Below are 20,635 nucleotides of genomic sequence, written 5' to 3'. Positions count from 1 at the left end.
GGATCTGGCATTCACTGATCATCATGCAGCCTTGAACTCTGGACCAAATTCTGGTCAAGATCAGCTTGGGAGTGATTGTTCCAGTTAATTTGGTTTGAACTTTTTCTCCCAGCCTGCATTCTTTTGTTTTTGCTGGAATGAAACACAAAACAAAACCTGCCTGACATTCGAACTGCTCTGCTGATGACTCACTGACCCACTCCACCAGCTTTCAGCTAGTAACTAGCTCACTTGCTGTCTCATTTGTGCCTTCTGAAAAACAGGCTAATGAGGTTTTGCTGATAATGAAAAAGTGAACATGAATTGAATTGTTCCCAGAAAGTAAATTACTAAATAAATATGCATTAACAAGTGATCCTAAGACAAGAATATGCTTGTGGGAGCAACTACATTTTCACTGAGGCCAGTCTTGAATAACACCCTGCTTTATAAAAGGCTGAGAGTCACTGTGACAAAGCACAAATTGCTACCAAGGTTATTGAGGTGACTCTTTTCATTCAACAGTATCACAGGGATCAGCAAATGATGTGGCACATTCTTCAGTTTTGTCTCCTCCTTTTGTTGCTGTCCGTGGCTGCCCCTTTTGCAGGTACAGCTCGATCCTGCTTCTCAATCTCTCTCCACAAACAACTGAGTGCCCAGCTTAACTAGGCAACTTTGCTGGTCTCAGCATGTTTTAGAGACACTGTCCTAACAACTTCAAGACCCTTCATTTTACAAGGAACACCACTAACATTCACACATTCAGGATAGAACTAGTACAGTAATATATTCACATTTATTTACTTGCATTACCATAAATATTATAGACACAGGCAGGTGTGTTGACTAAGACTTTCATTGTGCTCAACAAAGAAAAGGTCTGAACAGAAGCACCTGGACTGGGAGCCATGAAGTAGAAAGTAACAGGAAACAGAAACAATCAATCGGAGGCATCAGTTTCAGTATAGCAACCACTCAACTATCATCAAGAGTTTAGTGGGCCTGAGGACTTTCAGAGAAAATAATTGGGTGGCTATGAGGTGTTTAAAATGACTTTTTCAGAGAAGAGAGAGTGCTTCTTGGAAAAAGCATCAAAAGCATGTGTTTGTTTGAAAATTATCAGTTTGGAAATGGAAAATTACTAAATTGCATCATAAGCTGATCAGAGGTAGGGCTTGACCTCTAAATACTGAAAGGGTTATTTTAGAAGTTGTTTTATCTGAGCAGTCACAGCACGCAGAGTTGTGGTGAGTTCCTGGGAATAATCATTTAATTCTGCAAACAGTAAACCTGGTGAAGCCTGGTTTATTTTGAACTCATGTTTTATTTTCTTATCTGCCCAACACAATAACCTCTCTTAAAGCTCTTAAAGACTTTCTCCTCCCCTCAGCTGTACTTCTTCAGCATGTTTCTTCCCATGACCTCTAAATACCATCTAGTTGAAGGGCTCCCTAACAAGGGGCATGTTCTGTCTCGCAGCCTGATACCCATGGTGAGTGGCCCAACTACTGCTGGTGAGCACACACTTCAGCTTTGCCTCATTAAATTTCCTTTCTTATGTAGAGACGGTCTTCAGAAGTCATGTAGAAAATACCACTATTCTTCATCTCAGACGGTCATCCTAATGAAGCTGAAAAGACAGAAAGGCACTCTTAGTCCATGATTCATCCTATCCCAAAATAGCTATCTAAATCAGGTCATTTGAATCATGGGTAAACATACCAGCTGGTCTCCACTAACTGTAAGGACAACCAAAGGGATTATCTCAGATGAAGACATTGGTACTACAGAAGTCTAAACTTAGGTGAAATGAATCCTACTGTAATTCTTTTGAGCTCTGTGTCACTTCATGATGTTAAAGAGTGGTGGTTGGTTTCAAAGCTTTTAGAGTGGGACAGATGGACGGACACTGTGATCGCTGAGTCTTCCTTCATCTAAATGCTAGGCTGAAAAATAAAAAAAATCTTCCCAATGGGAAGAGTGAGAAAACAAAAATGTATTTGTGCATATTTTCACAGAGGAAGATGCTACATTTTCTACCACTTTTTTGAGCTCTCTCCATCTGCTCAACAGCCCCTGTACATGTGTGAGTTGTTAGAGCAAGGCACTTCAATGCTGGTGTCACCACCATCTTCCCACCAGATAAAATCAATGCACGTTGACAGCAAATACCAACAAGTTGCCCTCTTCCACAAAGGTGAAATTAGTTCACTTACCTTTTTGGTTTTTGTAAGCTTTTCCAGGAATTAATGTATATTTTTCTAGTCAGAGATAAAGAAATAAGGTGATGAAAGAAAGAAGATGAAAGAGAGGTATTGGTTCCAACAAGATCAGAATATTTAGTTGTCCTGTATTGCAAAACAGAAAAAACAACTATTTACTAGTAAAGGACCTTGAAACTTTTTCTTGCAATGCCCTCTTTTTAGGACAGACCAAGTTTCCACATGCCTCTTTCTCCAACCCTGGAGCTAGCCTGCAAAATCCCCACTATGGGCTAGTGTGTGGATGCAGAGGTGCTCCACAACTCAGACTTGGTTTCTCAACACACCAAGAAGTCAATTTTATGCAACTTCGTTGTGAAAAGCCATCCTGAACACACAGTTGAACAATAAATGCTCATGACTTACCTTGTGAGTGAAATTCTAGGACAGCTGGGTTTGGGGCACCTCCCAGCATGTCCTACACACCATTTTGCATACTCATGCTAGGATGCCACATGCCCATCTCTGTAATTTTTGTGGCTGCCTGGGAAATGCTGTCTGAGGGCTCCTGCTCATGCTGCTCCAGCACTTCCATCCTGCCTGTGGCATGCTGTGGCATAGGGCTTGGTGCTCATGTGTGCACCATCCCATCACAGGGAAGAAAGAATCAGAAAAATTTCACAAGTGCTCACAGAGCTCTGCTGGATGTTGTTGTCACTGTCCCCAGGTTAACAGCCACCCCCAGGCTCAGCCATCCCACATAACCTCACCCTGTGAGGAAGCACAAGCTCCCAGAGACCACCCTTCAACCTCCTCCCTGGTCCCCTGAGAGACAGTTCTCTCCCTCCCCTTGAGCTCTGCCTCCTGTGGGTACTCATGTCCACATGGCTGGATGGAAAACCACATCACAACCCTAGTCAGATTACAGCTGTGGTTTTGTTCCCATTGGCTGAGACTTCAATTGGATTAATTCCTTTGTTGTTCAGACCAGGCTTCTGCAAACTTAAGGGAGAGGGTAGGAATGAGCAGGAGGGAGGCAGCCCTATATCTTTTAGTACCAAATCTGGCAAATGTTAGCTTAAAAATACAATTCCTGTCCAACTTCTTAGCCCTAGCAGAACAATCCTTTTCAGCCTTCTCTCCATGAATATGGAGGGCATATCTGTGTCTGCAACTGGGCCACCCAAGTCATACAGCGCTCAAAGAGCAGCTGCTCTTAGAACTGGAATGCAAACTGAAAGTGCCAGGAGAGGAGGCTCTGAAAGTGTTTGCTTCAGACAACTCACCAGGTTTGTGAACAGCTAAACAAAGCAGTCAGCTGCCTGCATTGCATGGGAGCCTCATGGCAACCCTCAGGGAACAGTATAGAGCTTTTTGTGTTATTTTAATTATGTTTCAATTTAGTAGTGACTAAACAACTTGACAAACTCTTGCTCTTCCCTCTGCAAAAATAATTACTAGGTTTGAGCTGTATCAGACCATGACACATGATGCTGCTGAGTGACACAGGCAAGAGAGACCCAGACAAGGTGCATTTGCTCCAAGAGGGCTCCTGAACCATCCTGGCCCTGTGCTGCTGAACTCATGGAAAACATTGCTACTGCACGGTGACCTCCCCACAAATACTTTGAGGCTGCCTCCAGTCTCTGTGCAACCCATTCTCCCCACAACTTTGAAGTGCAATTTCAAAAAAATCACCTGAATTTAATTCCTGAAACTACTTTTTCTCCTGAAACTGTGCAAGCTGTGCTCTGTGGAGTACCATAATTCTGTTTACAACTGCATTTTCCACTTGAAGGTTTTGGAAATTGATAGTGCAGAAGATTAAAATAAACCAACTCACCAGACAGAAAATACATATTGCCATAATTATCCCTTTTTCTGTTTTAGTATGTTTCCTACCAGTTTTGGTTGGAAAGTGGCAGAGTTGATGGCAAATTTGATCTGTCAATCCAAATGAATTAAAGTCACTTAGGAATAACAGGTGCCACCTGGAAAACAAGCAGAGGACTTAAAAATATTTATGGCAAAATGTATTCCTTTTTGCATTCCAGAAGGCTCCCCTTGGTCTCTCCTGAAGATAATACATTAACATTAGGATGAAATATTGGCATGCTGCTCAAACTTTTCACCTGAGATTGAATTATAAGTTACAGAAGCTGAGTCACTGGTCTTTTTATTAGCTCAGAGAAATAACATGACATCACTCAAGGATATAGACCAAATTTTTCCAAAGATAAGAAACAGATTCATTTTCTCTGAAAAAAAAAAAAAGAATTCCTTATCTTTCTGGTTTCATTTGGTGATAAAGCAACAGAAAACCAATATGAATTGATAAAAAGTATTTGTTAATTTATTTTCTTACAGAATATTTGATCCTTTTAGATGATTTCAAATAGCATCATATTGGGTCAGAAATTCCTGACTACCAAGGAATTGGAAACCTGATTTTCACAGCATTGCTGCCATGTATTGATGTAATTTACCATGGAAAACACCCTGTATTGATTATAGATAACCATAGTATGGCCAAACAACAATACAAAAAACACATCCACAAATTTTGATTGTTTTAAACTCCAAGCAGCCTAAGATCAAAGAGCAAAGAGCAGAGATTTTAGGGGAGCATGAGAACAGCTAAACTAAACATCTGTTTAGTTCAGATGAAATTGTTCAGGTTGACAGAGGGAGCAGGGAATGTGGTCAGTATTTTCTAAAATGCAGCATCTTATAGTGGTGTTAAACTTTCAGAAGCAAAGACCCTAGTGATGGGTCACTAATTAACATCCAGCTTGATCCAGGGGAGCTCCTTCATTTGGTCAGTGCTTGCTGAAAAGCAGTTAAATATTTCTGTGTATTTTTGGCAATTACATTTACTTTTGGTACCATCCCCACAAATAGCAATGTTCCATTTCAAAGTTGCAGTATCTACTTTTAGATCTCTTAGTATTTCAAAAGGATTAGAGTATTTAAAATAAACTACGTGCTTAGTGCAGTCAATCAATTATTTCCCCATCAACTAGGACAGTTTCTATATTCTGATTACTCTCTCAGGTTTAATTCTGTTTTGGATTCTGCTACTGAGTGGCTCTGTAGGTCTTGAAGAAGTCGGTGTGCAAGTGGGACAGCTTAACAAATGCAGAAATCTGAGATGCAGAAACTTGCTTCCTTCACAAATACAACACGCAACTGAATAGCAGCTATTGTCTTTATTTTACAGTGGGCAAAATCATGTTCTGTTTCTTAAGGAATGAGGAAATCAGGGCATAAATTAATAATTTAGTGTTTTCTGATTGGTACCATATACAAATCCGGCATCACTGTTTACAGGAAAAAGTGTCCAGTGGTTCTCACCTGAAGTTCTTCATTTGACTTTGCAAGACTTCCATACAGCTGAAAATTTTCACTCTGGGTATCACTAAGAGTGCCCATCATTTGAAAATGTTGACAAAAATAGTTGTCATTGCTGAGAACAAGAATAGACATAAAATACACCTTCTTTATGGAGGGGTTCAGTCACTGTAGAGAACATGACCAGGTGGGAAACATGCTGTTTCCTAGGTTGACAGGACTACAACTGGTCCCTTGGGAAGCTCTTTGGTAACTATGGATTCGATGAAGAACTTCCCACTTGGAAAGGTGAGGGTTGTACAATATGAGAAACTCCTCAAATTCCAAGGACACAACAAATATGGGTTGGAAGTGTTGAGGGGGCCCTGCTCCTCCAGTCTGTGGAGGTTTATGAACCAAGCAGGGACTGACAGATGTGCCACCCCTACACAGTAATGCTGCAGCTGCTCTGCCTGGGGCAGCCTTATGCTCTTGTGAAGGCTCCAAGGCAAGGATCAGCACACAGAGCCAATGGATCAGCACAAGACACACACTTATCACAAAGAAATAATGAAAAGCAAATACCAGACAGTTCTGTGCTCAGTTAATCTCAAGTTCTTCTGGAGTTGGGAATAAGCAAGTTTCATTTATCAGCATATAATGTGTCAAAGGCAATGAGAACACAGATGTCTCAGCATCCTTTTGGCACAGACTCCCTGGGAAGGGCAGCCTGTCTCTGAGTGCAGTTCAAAGGGCAGAGGATGTGTTATGAATCAAAAGCATCCTAACTCGCTGAGTTAAATGACATAAATGACAACATGAGTGGTGTATTCATAGGAGGCCTGCATTTTCACCTTCCCAATTTTGTGAAACTATGAGGTTATTCACACACACCACCCAAGCAAAAATGGCCCTGCACTGAAAGAAAATTGTTATTGCAAAGTCAATACCTTTAATATCATGAAATGCCAGAATTAAGCTTGTCTTTAATGTGGCATCCTGTTGTGTACATATGATGATACACTTTTTAAATTATACAACTGCATTGTGCTTCTGTCAAGAGATCCCTACTTCATTCAGTACACAGGAACAGATGAAATGTCTTAATGAGATTCTAGGCAGGATTTTTATTAGCACAGATCTTCTATACCCTCTTTTGTTTACTGAACTCACTCACAGTACAGCTCTGAATGGGAAATTAAAAATGTAATATTTTATGTAATTATTCTCAAAGTTCAAGTCAGCTGCAGCTGAGTTCTATGACTCAGTAATCCAAGATGGTTAACTAAAAAATGCAGACTAAGCAAGCTGTGAAAATCTAGTTTTCATGTCTTGTGTCCCCAGGCTGTGTGAGATAGCCATGTCCAGCTACATTTACTGTGGCAGTACTCTTACCCTCATTGAAAGTTCTCCACTCAACCCTAAAAGCTGACGTTTCAGAGAGCAGCATATTTCAGCTCAACCCCAGAAAATACACATTTTTTACTCTCACTGGGCAGTGTTACACCAATGTCCTCAGGCTGACTGACTGACTGTAGGATGTGTTTGTGCAGTACAGACTACAAAGAATACCTGAAGGTATCATAGGGAAATACGAAGTTGAAAGCTTGAAATTCCCTCTGATCTATGCCAGGATAGACCACTGTATCCAATGTCTACATGCACAGACAAAGAAGAAAAGAATTCCTTTCTTCAAAGGAAATCTGTCCACCTGAAGGACTTATTATTCCTTGAGTTTTGGTTAATCTGTCCACTTGAAGGTGGACCATTCCTCCAGTTTTCCAGGAGACAAAACATGAGGGATACATTTGTGCAGCCAGAAGCACTGGGCTGAGAGCTGCCTGTAAGGCAGTGGCAACTGCAACATGGGAACCTTGACCTTCAGGCTGCCAAGAGGTCCAATATGCTATACCAAAGGAAAAAACAGCACATTTGTTAAAAAAGAAGTGGAAACCATAATCCATTTAAGGGTTTCAGAGGAGAATACATTAAGAAAAACCAGGAACTACCTTCTCTGTGTGGGTTAGCTCTTTCACCCATGACTTCTTAACACACCAGCTCTAGGGTGTGTTTCTTTCAAGAAAGATGCAGGTTTTCACATGTAGATGCCCTCTTGAGTGCCTGGCATATCGCAGCCAGCCTCCAGCCACAAGGCAGAGGGCATAGAGGTCCAGTAAGTCCTGTGTTGTGTCTTCAGCCCTGTGTGAATGTCCTGGCCACCCTCTGCAGTTTATGTCCAGGCAACTGCTTTGTTCCCCAGCACGCACGGCTGCCCGTGTTTTGGCATGAATTGCCCATGCAACTGATGTTCCCGTGTTCCTGCCATTGCACCTGCCCAGCCAAAGCAGGGTGCCAGAGGCAACAGTGAGTCATTGCTACGCTCACCCCAAGACATGTTGCGTGAGGAAGACAGATTCTTGCTGTGTTTTGTTTATAATAGGGCTGAAGCTGTACTTCCCACAGAGCTTAAAAAGTGAACAAGAAAGCCTCAGGTGACATTTCAAGAGAGGATAGCTCGGGAGGTGCCTTTTCTTTTAAACTAGCCTCAGTAGAAGAATGAGGATATAATCAGACAAGTGTCAAAATGAATGATAAATCCACACATCAGATAACTGACCCAGTTTTGAAAGAATATTGTACTTCATTATTTTAGACTGAAATAGAAAACAGGAAGGTTCAAAACTTAAGGGATTAAAACTGCCCCAACTGCAGCCAATGGAAATATTGTCTTTAACAAAAACAGAAAATGTCTTCAGTTAATCTGGAAAAACTTTGAAATGCTGGAGTGATTACTAGTTGCTGCCAACCATTAACTTTCCTTCTTTTTCTCCAACTGAATTATGCCAAATCTTTCATGGGCAGTATGTTTCACTGCCATTTACTGATTTGCTGTCTTGCCTTTCTACAGACTTTTGAGAGGAAGATAGAAAGCCGATCTGTTTCCAGAATTTATGATGGGGAAAAAAACACAGCTAAAAAATGAGGAAAAGAAAAAAGAAGAAAGAAAGCCTACCTTCGTTCCATGGAGCTGGCAAGAGACATTATCACCTGGAGAGAGCTGAGGGGCAAGCTTACAATTGAACTAATAATTCAATTCACTACTACTGACCACCCTCTCTCAGAGCAAAGCCTTGTTGCTGGTGTCTCACTGATCTGCCATACTGCAGTCACAGCTTTACCCACTGAGACCCACGTTGTGAAAGACAAAACCATAATGATCATAACATGCATATGCAGGACGATGCTGGACTGTGCATGAACAGAATTTGACCATTTGTTATTCAGGAGTAGTGGCACTTTATAACAAACAACATTAACCACATTTCCATTGCTGTAAAGCTCTTGTTTAGTTTTTCTCCTCTTCCTTTCCCTAGACCCACATCCAGTCACATCCTTTGCATTAACTCTGTGCTCATCAGTACATTCATGCTTTGATTCAACTCCATAGCTATCACAAACGATTCACCTTTTTTCCAGTTTAATATTCTTCTCAATTCCAGTAATTAGAATTGGCTTAGTGCAGGGTCAGAAAACACAAGCCAGTGCATGTAAGGGGAGGTAGGCCAAGGCAGAAGGAAGACAGGGAGAAGGGCACAGAACCTCTAATTGGAAATGAGTTGTGAGAAAATCTCATGCCCAAATATGTAACTTTACCTGTCCAGCTTTGCTGCAGACACTTTAATTCTTTGTTTTGTGTCCTGCAGGCTTCTCCTAATAGCCATCTGCAGCCTGACAGTAATTATAAAGCCTGGCTCAAAGAATTGATCAATAATGTGATAAGGTGAACAAAAAGAACTCCAAGAGAAAGCTACCTTTTCAATATATTTAGAGGCCTAAAATGTTTCTAAAGCACTTAGCCATCCTTTGACAGCTGCACATGCCTGTTTAGTTGTAGCACCTTTGTCTCTGAGAATCTATCCCTTACCTCTCAAGAACCTCCTGGGTCATTTAGGACCACATTTTTCTTTCTGCAACAAAGGCTGAGAAACGAGTGTGGTAACACCACCAAAGACCCTGCAGCCCATGATCTATAGTTACTTCCAATAGTGGTGTCTATGCAGCATATGGAAGCAGCAGTGAGACAGCAGCTGGGAGCTGTTCCCTCACATAACTCAGTTTCTCACTGGGAAAAAGCAGACCTATTCAGCTTATATTCCACCCATTTCTCAGTACCTGAAGGTCTAGCCAGAAGTACAAGCTACCAAAGAAAGATTAAAATGGAATGTAAAATAATTCAAATACCTGAACTATTACATGGAAGGCCAATGTCATCTTTCTTGATATAGCCAGTCTATTTGCAAATTGGCAGTTCAGCCTCACTAGTATTTACTGAGCTAGCTAACAGTGTTTTTCACTCAAGGTGCCTGGAACAAGTTTAGGCTTATTAATAAATTCAGTCTTCTGTTACATGTAGTAATACACAGGTTTGTACTTGGGATTTTGAACAACTCTTTCATGACATAGTTAAAGCCTTTTCCTTGGTGGAGTGCCACAGAATTACACAGCTCTTATGAAAAAGATTAAAGCACACTGGAGTCATGAGAAATTTGAGGAGAACAAAGGCTTCTCAGGGGGTGATCCATATGACCAAAACCTGCACATGTACGTACACTAAAAGGGAGGCTATAATTAGCATTAGACTGAATTATTTTAAGCATGGAATATTTCAGCTGTATCTGCTGTTCTTCCTTCTTGCTCTGCTGCTGTATGCCCCCAACAGCCTACACTGAGGGAACTTTGCAGCCTCCTCTTCCTCGTTGTACCAAGCATGGATGCGTGCAGGGCACAAACCCAACAATGCTGCCTTGGTGCTGCTACCCAGCAGCCATGGTTTTGGAAAGAACCAGCTGGCAGCAGTAATCTGACAGGAAAAACCTGGGAATCCTGGTGTCAGCACCACGGAGCGTGGGAGAGCTGCAGGTTTGGCAGGCAGATAGTTGCTCTTTTACACAACTGTGCAAAGTACAGTTCTTGTGATAAAACATTACAGTTCATGACAGGTTATTTGGGGCAAGGAGTACATTTCCCTGAGTCTTATCTTGTTGCCTGATGCATTCTTTGGCAGAAATGGGAATTTGGACAAAGATTAAAGAAGTTACGGATGTGAACAACTAGGTTACCACATGGAGGCTGTATTGCTGTTACTGGCAGAATTAGGAGAGGTTAGAAATGTGAGGCCTATAATCATTTACAGGCATAGAGAGAAACCAGGCAGTTATTTTCTATAAATCTCAAATACTAGAACAATGAAGCCTTGGGGAATTTGGTCATGGGAAACATGGTTTGGGTTCCAACTCTTACCTGGCAGTGCAGCTCACTGGCTCTGCTTTTATTTCCCAGCCTGTAAAAAAACTGAAAACTGATAATAAAATAGATATAAAAGCTGCTACTAATGCATCTTACTTAGGAATTCTACTATTTTTTTCACTAAGGATCAGTACTTTATTCTTAGCTGCTAAACTTTATGTAAAAATATGCCACAGCTTCAGTGTGGCAGGAAAGATGAGACAGTTGCTAAAGAGAAAAATATTATTTATTTATTCTGCTTTTCAACTAACTTTTGAATGCTCCAACCCACATTTAACTAATATTTGTGGGTTTGTGGATTCTTTTCAGGAGATGTTGATGATGGAATTAGGACTTTTAGGTTTGTTGTCCTTCAAGAGGATACATGTGTGCAAAAAATGTGCACACACCTACACTCCTACCTGTGGTGGGAAATCAAGTAACCAAGGAACTCAGTTGCTTTGTTAAGATGCACACTCTGAATTCAGGGTTTTGTAAAGCTTAATCATCAACAGAGTCTTTGGAAGGACTTTGCACTCAGCCACTGTTTTTCTTATGTCTAAACAATTTCACTGCTTCTCATACTCACAATGAATGAAGTGATGCATTAAAGACAACAACTCCACATGCAGAGAGGATGAGAAGGTAGCCTTCAGCTTTGCTATTGAGCACCTGGCATTCTTTTATTTTATATTATGCAGGTATCTACTAAGAAAAAAAAAAACCACAGGTCAGCCTATGGAAAAAAATATAAAGATTATCCTATAATAAAGTGTCTCAATCTTAGAAAATGCTGGAAAGAAAATAAACTGTAAAGTAATTTGGAAGTTCTTGCTTTCTTGGGAATACTTTGTATCTTGTGGATGTCATCAAAGAGCCTCTTTAGGACAGATTTGGACACAGTGACAGCTGAATTGGTAGGAGAGTGCACTTCCAAGGGAACTGGTGGTGGCAGGAGAAAAAGGTGAACAGTATATCATGGGCATCAGTCACCATGCCAGACCACTCTGAGAGGGAGCAGATCATCAATGTGCACACAAAATAATTCACATGCTACAACTACTATTACTGCCAGCAGCATTCATGGCATGATTAGATATACCCAAGACAGTCAAGGCACCATAATCATATCCTGTCCACAGACACAGCAAAAGAATATGTGGGCTACTCAGAAATGAGAAATTCAAGTTCCTTGCAGAAGGAACATGCTAATAATGACCAAAGTGGTGAAATAATGTGATTATATTCACTTTTTACATAAATGCACAAAACTTTATAGATGAAATGCACAATTCATCATTAGTGAAGTAAAAATCTCCAACCCTCAAAACCAATGGTTATCAATAAAAATTCACAAAATAAAATCTTAGAAATGCACCACTTAGACTCATGACATAACTTAATGCTACTACAGTCATTTCTACATCAGGCAACAGCAAAAAAAGAAATTTTAAAGCAATACTGACAAGCCACACCAATGTCTCTCATACACTAACTGAGAAGTTGGCTTGGAGAGGAATAAGTATTATTAATTAGACCAGAATAAGTCCCCATTAGTCATATTCTTCAATGCAGAGCAGGAAGACTTTAACTGGAAGATACATCAGAAGATCTTTCACTTGACTCTTTTCAATGTCCTGACTTCCTTCTCTCCCTGGATAGATCATTTAATCCAAGTTGCTAGTCAGCAAGACTTTCTGCATCAAGAAATAATTGACTGAGCACAGGTCTCTCCAGTGCCTCAGGAAATGTCTGGAGCCCTCCTGACTCTCCTCACTAAAAAGGAAGCAGTTATTGCATCTGCTGCTCACCTGAGTCAATTATACTGGACACAAGTGCACATCATAAATTATAGACCTAGAAGCATAAAACTTTGATAATAAAAAAAAGAAAAAGGATTTTTTTTCCTACTAAACATGCCATTTCACAACTTTGGAAGATGATTGTTTCAATTGAAGTCTTTTCATTTTACTCAGAGAATAACACAATATACAGCAATGCCAGCTCAAAAATCACCTTGAACAAAGCTGCTTTAAAATTTTTTGCAGATGATTCATGAAGTAAAACTAATCTTTCTTCCTTCTAATAACAGCCTCATCACAAGACATATCCTTGCTACTTATTACTTTTAATGACAGCCAGTAAAAGAAAGGATTCTGTAGGAGTGGCCTCACCTATGAGCCTACATATCTTTCATCTCTCCCAGCGGGTATATTCTCAAAGAGCCAAGCTACTCTATTTAGATTTAGTGGCAGCTGATTTGAATAGCTTTGCAGCTATACAAAACAAAAAGTGAGTTATCCTCTGTGGAGAAAGACAGGAACATGTCAAACAGCTCCTTGCTGTGCAAGTTGCAAGTCACATATTCTCCTCCCATCAACCTACTAAATTACTGGTACATCAGCCTTTTCCCTCAACTATTTCCTTTGGACCGTTCAGAAAAACTAGTTAAGCCTTGGGGCAGGGAATGTGAGTACAGAGTAAACTAGTAACATCACCCAAAGTATTGCCTGCATGTTCAGAGAAGCTTTTTTCATATTAAGGGCATTGGAAGTAATTATACATGATACTCAGTGTACTGGAAATAATTATACAACATTAAGCATGTGGGCAGATATTTTACAATGGTGGTTTGTCTTGAAGTCATATTTTAGGTGATGTGCAAATGAACATTTCTGCATGTGATGCTGTCAACTTTAAAACGGCTTAATCCTCCACTGTGGATCACCCCACACTGTCAGAACACATACATTAGAACTGAAGGGGAAAAAGCTTCAGCTGAAGGTGCTGAACACTTCATAAACAGAGCTGACTTGTCATGCTGTTATGCTAGAGATTGCAGTGTGAGAAAAGAGTTTACATCTTCATCAGTTTTACTGCTGCAAAAGAAAATACCTTGATTTTCTGTTACAAACAATGTATTAGCTCAATAGTTGATGAGACTAAGCACACAGGACTGGAAACAGAGCAGATATCAGCACTAAAAGAACACAAAAATGAGTTGAGTTTTAATACTGAGAATGACAGGGCACTGAAAATGTGCTCTTGAATTGCAGGTCAAAGAGTAGCATTAGTGGTCAGCTGAAGATTACAGACTGCATAATAGCCTGCAATATAATAAAACTGATCTTAATTTCAAAATTTTGTGTATGTTGCTGGAAATGTTTAGAGTGCATTATACACCCCACACTCAAAGCAGCTGGGACTATACCAAATACCCAATTCTTCCAGAAAAGTTTCTCAGTAACACAGGGCTCTTGCTGTCAGCCAAGTGAACTGAGAGCACGGACCCTAAACAATATAGATATGTCAGCTCAGATTCGTAAGATGACAACGTTAACTTTGATTTGATACAACAAGGTTTGCTCAGACGCAGGCTCACTGCCCCAAGAGCTAGAAAGGGGCTGACACAGCTGTTGGCTATCATGTGCTCCTTGTCACTGCCAGGACTCCTGAGGTGCTTCAGCCCTAACTCAAAGCTGTGGAAAAGCTGAGGCTGGATGGCAGCATGATGGTACAAATATGATATCTTGATATTTTGGTCCAATTGCCCTCAAACATGCAAGGCTTTGTCACCTTGGATCTGAAATAAAGTACAGCTTGGCTTTCACATGAGCAATATGCCTCATCAGACTACCATTGCCAAGTGTGAGAATTCTGGCCTCTTGATGTTTCAAAAATAAAAAAGGCTGTGGGATTTTTTAGCTAGAAGAAAAGATTGTATTCTTGTCCACCGAACTAAGTCAACCAGCCATCTCCAGATCTACTATAGTACCAACAACAGCACTGCTTTCATTCAGGCCAGCCTGTACAATTTCTGCCAAAACCATTTAGTTGGTTTTTTTTTTAAATCATGAGCTCCTAAAAAACAGCTCATTATAAACTGTTTGTAATTTTAACTTTAACGGTTACTCCTTGTTCTGTCAATGCTGCCTTTTGTGTAGAAACTTATACCATTAAAATACTTTTGAGTAGTTTTACTCTAATATTTGGTATCTTTCATTAATGCATTTCAGTTTTGTTATTCTATTATATTGGGAGCTTATTTTATTCTTTAGGCACCTCATACCCTGGAATAAGACAATTAAACAGCTCTTGTAAGTACAGTCCTTCAGTCAATGAAATATCTAATAATGCAGTTCATCCATTAGTGTGCTATATCACAGTTTAAATACCTTACTAATTCTCAAAGCATTGGTTTATCACATACCAGCCCTGCGGCCGATGATGAGCTTTGTGAATGTAACTGAGGGTCCAGAAGTAATAAATTTCTGCTTCTCATCAGTGAGAAACTTTCCCTTCATGTTAACGTTCAGCCTTTTGTCTCTCCATTTAGTAAAGACTGAACACTAATAGGCCTTCCTTCTATTTTTCATCGACTGTAAAATACACGCTTTGACATGCCCCCGCATCCTCTTTCCTGACACAATGCTATTGCAATTCCCTCCAGAACAACCCCCAGGTAACAAACTCATTTTCACCATCTTCACGAGCTGGGCTTACTGCTTGACACCACAACATGTGGTTCCGCAGCCGCAGAGATGCAGAGCAGAATCCATGGGGGACGAGGCGCGACCTCTCTGGACTTCACTCCACCCACTCCGAGCATCACGTTTTTCCCCTGTGCTCTGATCTGTAAAATACACAGGAGCGTTCGCGCACCGAACCTTTCAATCAGGACCTTTTTTGCGGCGCTGTCAGGCCCACAAGGGTCCCTTTCCCCCTGGAACACCAGCCCGGCCAGATGTGCCCCGTCCTGCCTGGGGACACCCTCCCGCCGCCATGTCGTCTGGTGCAGGCGAGCGGCGCCTCCTCCCCTATGTCTGGGCCGAGGGCCGGGCGTTCGGAGCAGCGGCGCTCACGGTCGCTGCCGGCGACCGGGTTTGCCTCCCCGGGGACCCTCCCTCGCTCGTCCCCCGGCGGCTCCGCGCCCAGAGCGGCCCGGGGCCGCCAGGCCGCGCTCAGCCCCGCGCTCGGCGCGGCGGGGGCGGCGCCTGCCGGCGGAAAGTGCTGAGTCACGGCCCTGACGCGCGGCCGCCGTCACGTGCGGCGCCGGGCTCGGTCCCGCCGCCGCGGCGCCGAGCGCACCCGCGGCTCCGAGCGCACCGCGCACGGGCGCACTCGCTCCGCTCCGTTCCGCCCGCTTCCTCGGCCTCCGTCCCTCCTTCCCTCCCGGCCGGCATGGGGCTGCTGTCGCAGGGCTCGCCGCTGAGCTGGGAGGAGACGCGGCGGTACGCGGAGCACGTGCGGCGGCACGGCATCCTCCAGTTCCTCCACATCTACCGCGCCCTGCGCGACCGCCACAAGGACGTGCTCAAGTGGGGCGACGAGGTGGGTGAGAGCCCTGCGAGCGCGGCCTCCGCCGCGGCCTCCGCCGCCCCCTGTCGCGGGCGCAGGTGCCGGTGCCGTTCCGGTGCGGCGCGGGTCGGGCCGTGGCGGCCGCGCTGCCCGGAGCGGGCCCGGCCGCTCGGCCGCGGTCGCTCGGCCGGAGGGGACGTTGCGGGTACCCAGCGGGGCTTTGTTTACCTCGCGCACACACGCGCTCGCCGCATTTCGTTGCGCAGCACGGCTGCCCCGCTGTTACCCGCGGTTCTGAAACGCTGGAACAACTTTCAGTGTTTCCGTCTGGCACCAGTCGGTTGCCCGGGCTGCCCCTCGGGAGGTGTATTCCCGGGGCGGTGATGCTCAGCAACACTCGCTCCTTCTCCGGAGTTTGTTTATGCTTTCTCGATGAGTCTGGGTAAAGCATGTCTGTGCCTCGAGTCCAAGGCAGTGCCTGCTCGGAGTCAGACTCAGTTTTTGGTAGGCGAGTGACGGAAGCAGGACCGGGGCTGGGCGGGCGGCTCTGCAGTGGCAGCCCTCTGACCGCGTTCCTCCCGTACCCCTGCGTGAAAGGGACCTGCCGAGCCCTGCTTTACCCCGGAGTTTCCTGGGCGTTTGGTACCTGTCAGCCTGCCTTCTGAACAGGAATCAGGATGATCGCTCGGGTCATGACTTGAACTTCGTTACAGGTGCTTTGTGCCCGAGGACCGTAACTTCAGTCACAGGTCTTGGGTGTGTTGCCTTGTAAACCTGCGCTCATTGTGCCACAGCCTGACGGCACTCTGCAAGGAGCAAAGGCTGACTCTTCTATTCATCAGTTCCTCAGGAGACAGGGAGCAGCTTCACATGTGCTGCACTAGAAGCTGTCCTTGTCCGTGGTGTTGGTGAAGTCCAGCATTGGTCACTTGAAGGTTCTAGATGCAGGGAAATTGGAAGAACAGAGTAGGATAGAAGCAATGTGGGATCTTGGCCATTGCACCTCTGTCTCATGTACAGTTTGCTTTCAGAGCAGCAAAGGCATTTGTGCGAAAACTTCATCCAAGTAATAGCAGCTGTTCACAGATGCTCTTTGCCAGAGGAGAATGCTGTTCACCGTGTGCACTCTGAGAGAACTTGTCTCTTAAAGTCAGTTCTTTTATCTGTACTTTTATCTGTTCCTGCCTGACATTTGTGTTCCTGTCTGACATTTGTGTTCCTGCGTGTCTTGTATGACTGAAGTTGAAGACTGAAGGTGACGAAAGACCCTCACACTCTTGAAGTTGAAGACTGAAGCTGACAAAAGAGTCTCACACTCTTGAGTCCAGGAATATAGACACTCCTCTTGTTGCTGTGAGACTTAGCTCAAGGGTTTTCTCATTAATCTTTAAGAGATGGTACTCATTTTTCAGTGGGTGTTAGATTTTAGTTGTCCTTGCTTTCTCAGAGTGAGATTTCACAAGATAGCTAAGGCTGATCCACTAGCAAGCTGGTTAAGCTTCCCTCCCTGTGTTCTGGGCTCATATTTCTGCTGCCTGCCTTATGTTGTTACTGGCCAGCTGAGTTCAAAAAGTTAACCCAGCAGAAAACTCTTCTTCCATTCAGTTTTTTAGGGTGGTTGGTTTTCTCAGCAGAGCTTCAGCTCTTTCACAGGTAGAGCCAACAAGCTCTCCTTAATGTGAGGAAAGTACCAGGAGTGTGTGGAGGAAAGGGTCGAGTACAGCTGGCCCCTGCAGCTCCTGCAGCTGGTCACTTGGTAATCTCAGATATATGGTGAGACTGGACTCCGAGAGCCTCATTCTTCCTTTGGCCTGGGGACCCTACTGAACAGAGTGTTTATGCTCAATGAATAGTGGAGCGTAATGTCAAAGGAGATTCACAGCTCTCTTCTGCCATGCCCCAGCATGGCAAGAGGCAGGGTTTTAAGAGCAGAATCATTGCAGACATGATTTTATAAGGAGCTGAGAGCTGTATTAGAAATGTCTGTGAACATTCAGAGAGGGTCAGGTAACCTGGTTCATTGTCTACCTCTTCATTTTAGGAAATGCTGGTAAACTCACGTGTGGCAACTTTATTCTTCTGTGTTATGCAGTTACATATTTTTATGTAACATAGCATTTAGGAGTCTGTTAATGGACCAGGTATTTGTAGCCAGTCTGCTCTTGTGCAAGCACAAAACTATACCTTGGTCTGTAGCTTACTTGAGCTGTGTTGTAGATAGACTAATGCGGCGGGCAGTACATTTGTTTTCCATTTTTGCTCTCAGATACCTAGTTGTTAGAAAGTGGCGCCACATTTATATGCAGCTTATGAATCAACTGACTAATTGGACAGTTTTAATAAAAAGTCTTGTTTGCACTTTGACCTTCATATATAATGTCATAGCCTGAGGGTGTTTAATTGTTTTAAAAACTTCTTGAAGATAGAAATCAAGAATGAAGATGACAGCCCTCATGTAGTGCTAGAGATAAAATCAGAATAAACAAAATTACTTTTGTGTTTCTGTGACCGTGTTTAGTGAAAAATGTATCTTGTAAATTTTTTTAAGGAATGTTTATGAGAAAAAACTCAACTTCTGTAGCACATACTGAGTTTGTCTTTCAGGTATTCATGTGTGAGTACCTGAAAGGTTGTTCCCCCATCACAATGGTGATGCCATTGTGAAAAGGAAATACTGTGTTTGCTCAGGAGTGTAGATACCATCCTTTGCTTTGGTTGTTTTCATTAGGACTTCCACTTTTCAGTGTATGTTGTAAGACTCATTGCAGAGCTGGGGGGGTGGACGTCCCTTGGGGTGCTTGTAATTTCTTAGGGTCACCATTTGCTGGGGTTTCAAGGGGATTAAACTGTGGGGAATTGTCATTTACTGTTTCTTGGGTGTTAGACAGAAGTGTTAAGGCTAAGTGCTAACAGAGCATGATGGTGGCATCTGTTTTGAAGGGAGTGAGACAGACTCACAGCTTGTAAGCTGTAGGCTGGGTAGCATTCCCTAGTGCTCCCATCCTCTCCTGAGTAAAGAGCTGTAAAGGTCAAAACATTGGTTTGGCTACCTTTTGAAAAGTCAGCTCTTTTATTGCTTACAGTGTTAATAGAACTAAGAGCTGTTGTAAGTTCTTTTTTAGTCCATTTTCCACAACCATGAAGCCTTTGCAATGGTAAAAAACAAAAGCCTACCAAATATGAGTGTAACAGAGTAAGACTTGCTCAAAAAAAAAAGCTTTCTAAAGGTCTTCTTAAATTTGCATTTGCAGGTAAAGGTCTTCTGCCTCTTAATCATCCTTCTACCTCATTTAAAACTGACAGTTGACCTCCCTGATTATGCTTGACTTCTCCTGACTGTGGAGAATACAAAACAGTGAACTGTCTCATTATCCCTCATCAAAAACCCCACCTTACTATCATTGCCTTAAAGCTCACAAAGTTTGGGCAACAATTACATGTGCTGGTGATGCCCTGTCATGCTCTAACAAGTACAATCTCCTTGTGTTCTCATCTTCCTCCTCCATCCAATAATCTATGCTTGACCTCGGGGTTGCACAGTTGTGATCATTGTTTATTTTTTTTAAATTTTTGTGCAGCAGAATAAAAAATCTTTTCAGTACTGTTTCAGAACTCCAGTAGAGTTAGCAGATACTACATGAAACAATTAGTTTGTGCAGCTTGGCAGGTACTAGTCTATTCTGCTGCCTCCCAGCTTTTATCCCAAAAAGCTCCCTTCTGTGCCAGTGTATTATTAGTCTCTGTTCAGCACCTCTTGTCTGCCGATTGCATTCCTCTGACTGACGATATTGCTTGAATTTCCCTTTGGAGCTTAATGCGGACACTCGGATCAGGCAAGTGGAATGGCTGGCCCTTGGCAGGCTCACCGCTGCTGTTTTGTGCTGAGCGTGCACACAAGTGTAGAGTCACAGCATTGCACACCAAACTACATATACATGTGTATTCAAATGCATGTGATATGCATATGAATACACGTTACATGCATGTTATGCATGTTACATGCATGTAATATGCATATAATACTTGTCTTCCACAGTCTGTAATACTTGTTTCCACAGTCTGAAAAGACTGAGGAGGAGTTGTTTCAGCATAAGAAAATTTAAAGGTGTGCCAGAAGGAGATCTCAGAAGGAAGGGATTTAGAAAGCAAGCATGGGCAAAACATGACAGTTTTATTTTAAAGTACATGTGAATGAAGTAGGAATCTGACTTGCTCAGCCTTGTTTAGTGAAATTTGACATAATGACCCTTTTGTTGTGTATGAGTCTTGTTCCCATCAATGTAGGGACCTAGCACACAATAAGCATCTTCAGCTTTTTAAAAGTTGTTTTCTTAATGGAAACTTGAAGTTAAATTTTGAGGCCTTTAAAAAGATTTGATAATGCTGTGTATGAGGCAGCATGAAAAATGTGCCACTGCACTGCTTGCATGTTGAAGTCTTACTGAGTTATTCTAGTTTGGTTTTGGTTCTTTGTTTTCTTTCCTTCCTTTTACCTATTTATCAGTCCTTGTTAAGCTTCTTTTGATCTTTCTCATGTA

At 42.7% G+C, this 20,635-nt stretch overlaps 1 protein-coding gene and 1 long non-coding RNA gene across 2 annotated transcripts in view; one reads left to right on the top strand and one right to left on the bottom strand.

The window, feature by feature from the left end:
- Positions 1-759: 759 nt before the first annotated feature.
- On the bottom strand, positions 760-15,572 carry LOC137470392 (uncharacterized). The gene is made up of 2 exons (XR_010997033.1): positions 10,815-15,572; positions 760-4,174 (listed from the first exon to the last, which is right to left on the bottom strand). It is a non-coding gene; the product is annotated as an uncharacterized lncRNA (long non-coding RNA).
- Positions 15,573-15,901: 329 nt separating this feature from the next.
- GCLC (glutamate-cysteine ligase catalytic subunit) overlaps positions 15,902-20,635 on the top strand; it is a 36,664-nt gene continuing 31,930 nt past the window's right edge. The window contains exon 1 of the mRNA XM_068183654.1: positions 15,902-16,130. Coding sequence (XP_068039755.1) covers positions 15,981-16,130 — 150 coding nt within the window. The 5' untranslated portion in view covers positions 15,902-15,980. The remainder of the gene's footprint in view (positions 16,131-20,635) is intronic.

The sequence above is a fragment of the Anomalospiza imberbis genome, chromosome 3 (genome assembly GCF_031753505.1).
Source record: "Anomalospiza imberbis isolate Cuckoo-Finch-1a 21T00152 chromosome 3, ASM3175350v1, whole genome shotgun sequence".
NCBI classification, from domain to species: Eukaryota; Metazoa; Chordata; class Aves; order Passeriformes; family Viduidae; genus Anomalospiza; species Anomalospiza imberbis.
This window is presented reverse-complemented; position numbering and strand designations above follow the sequence as displayed.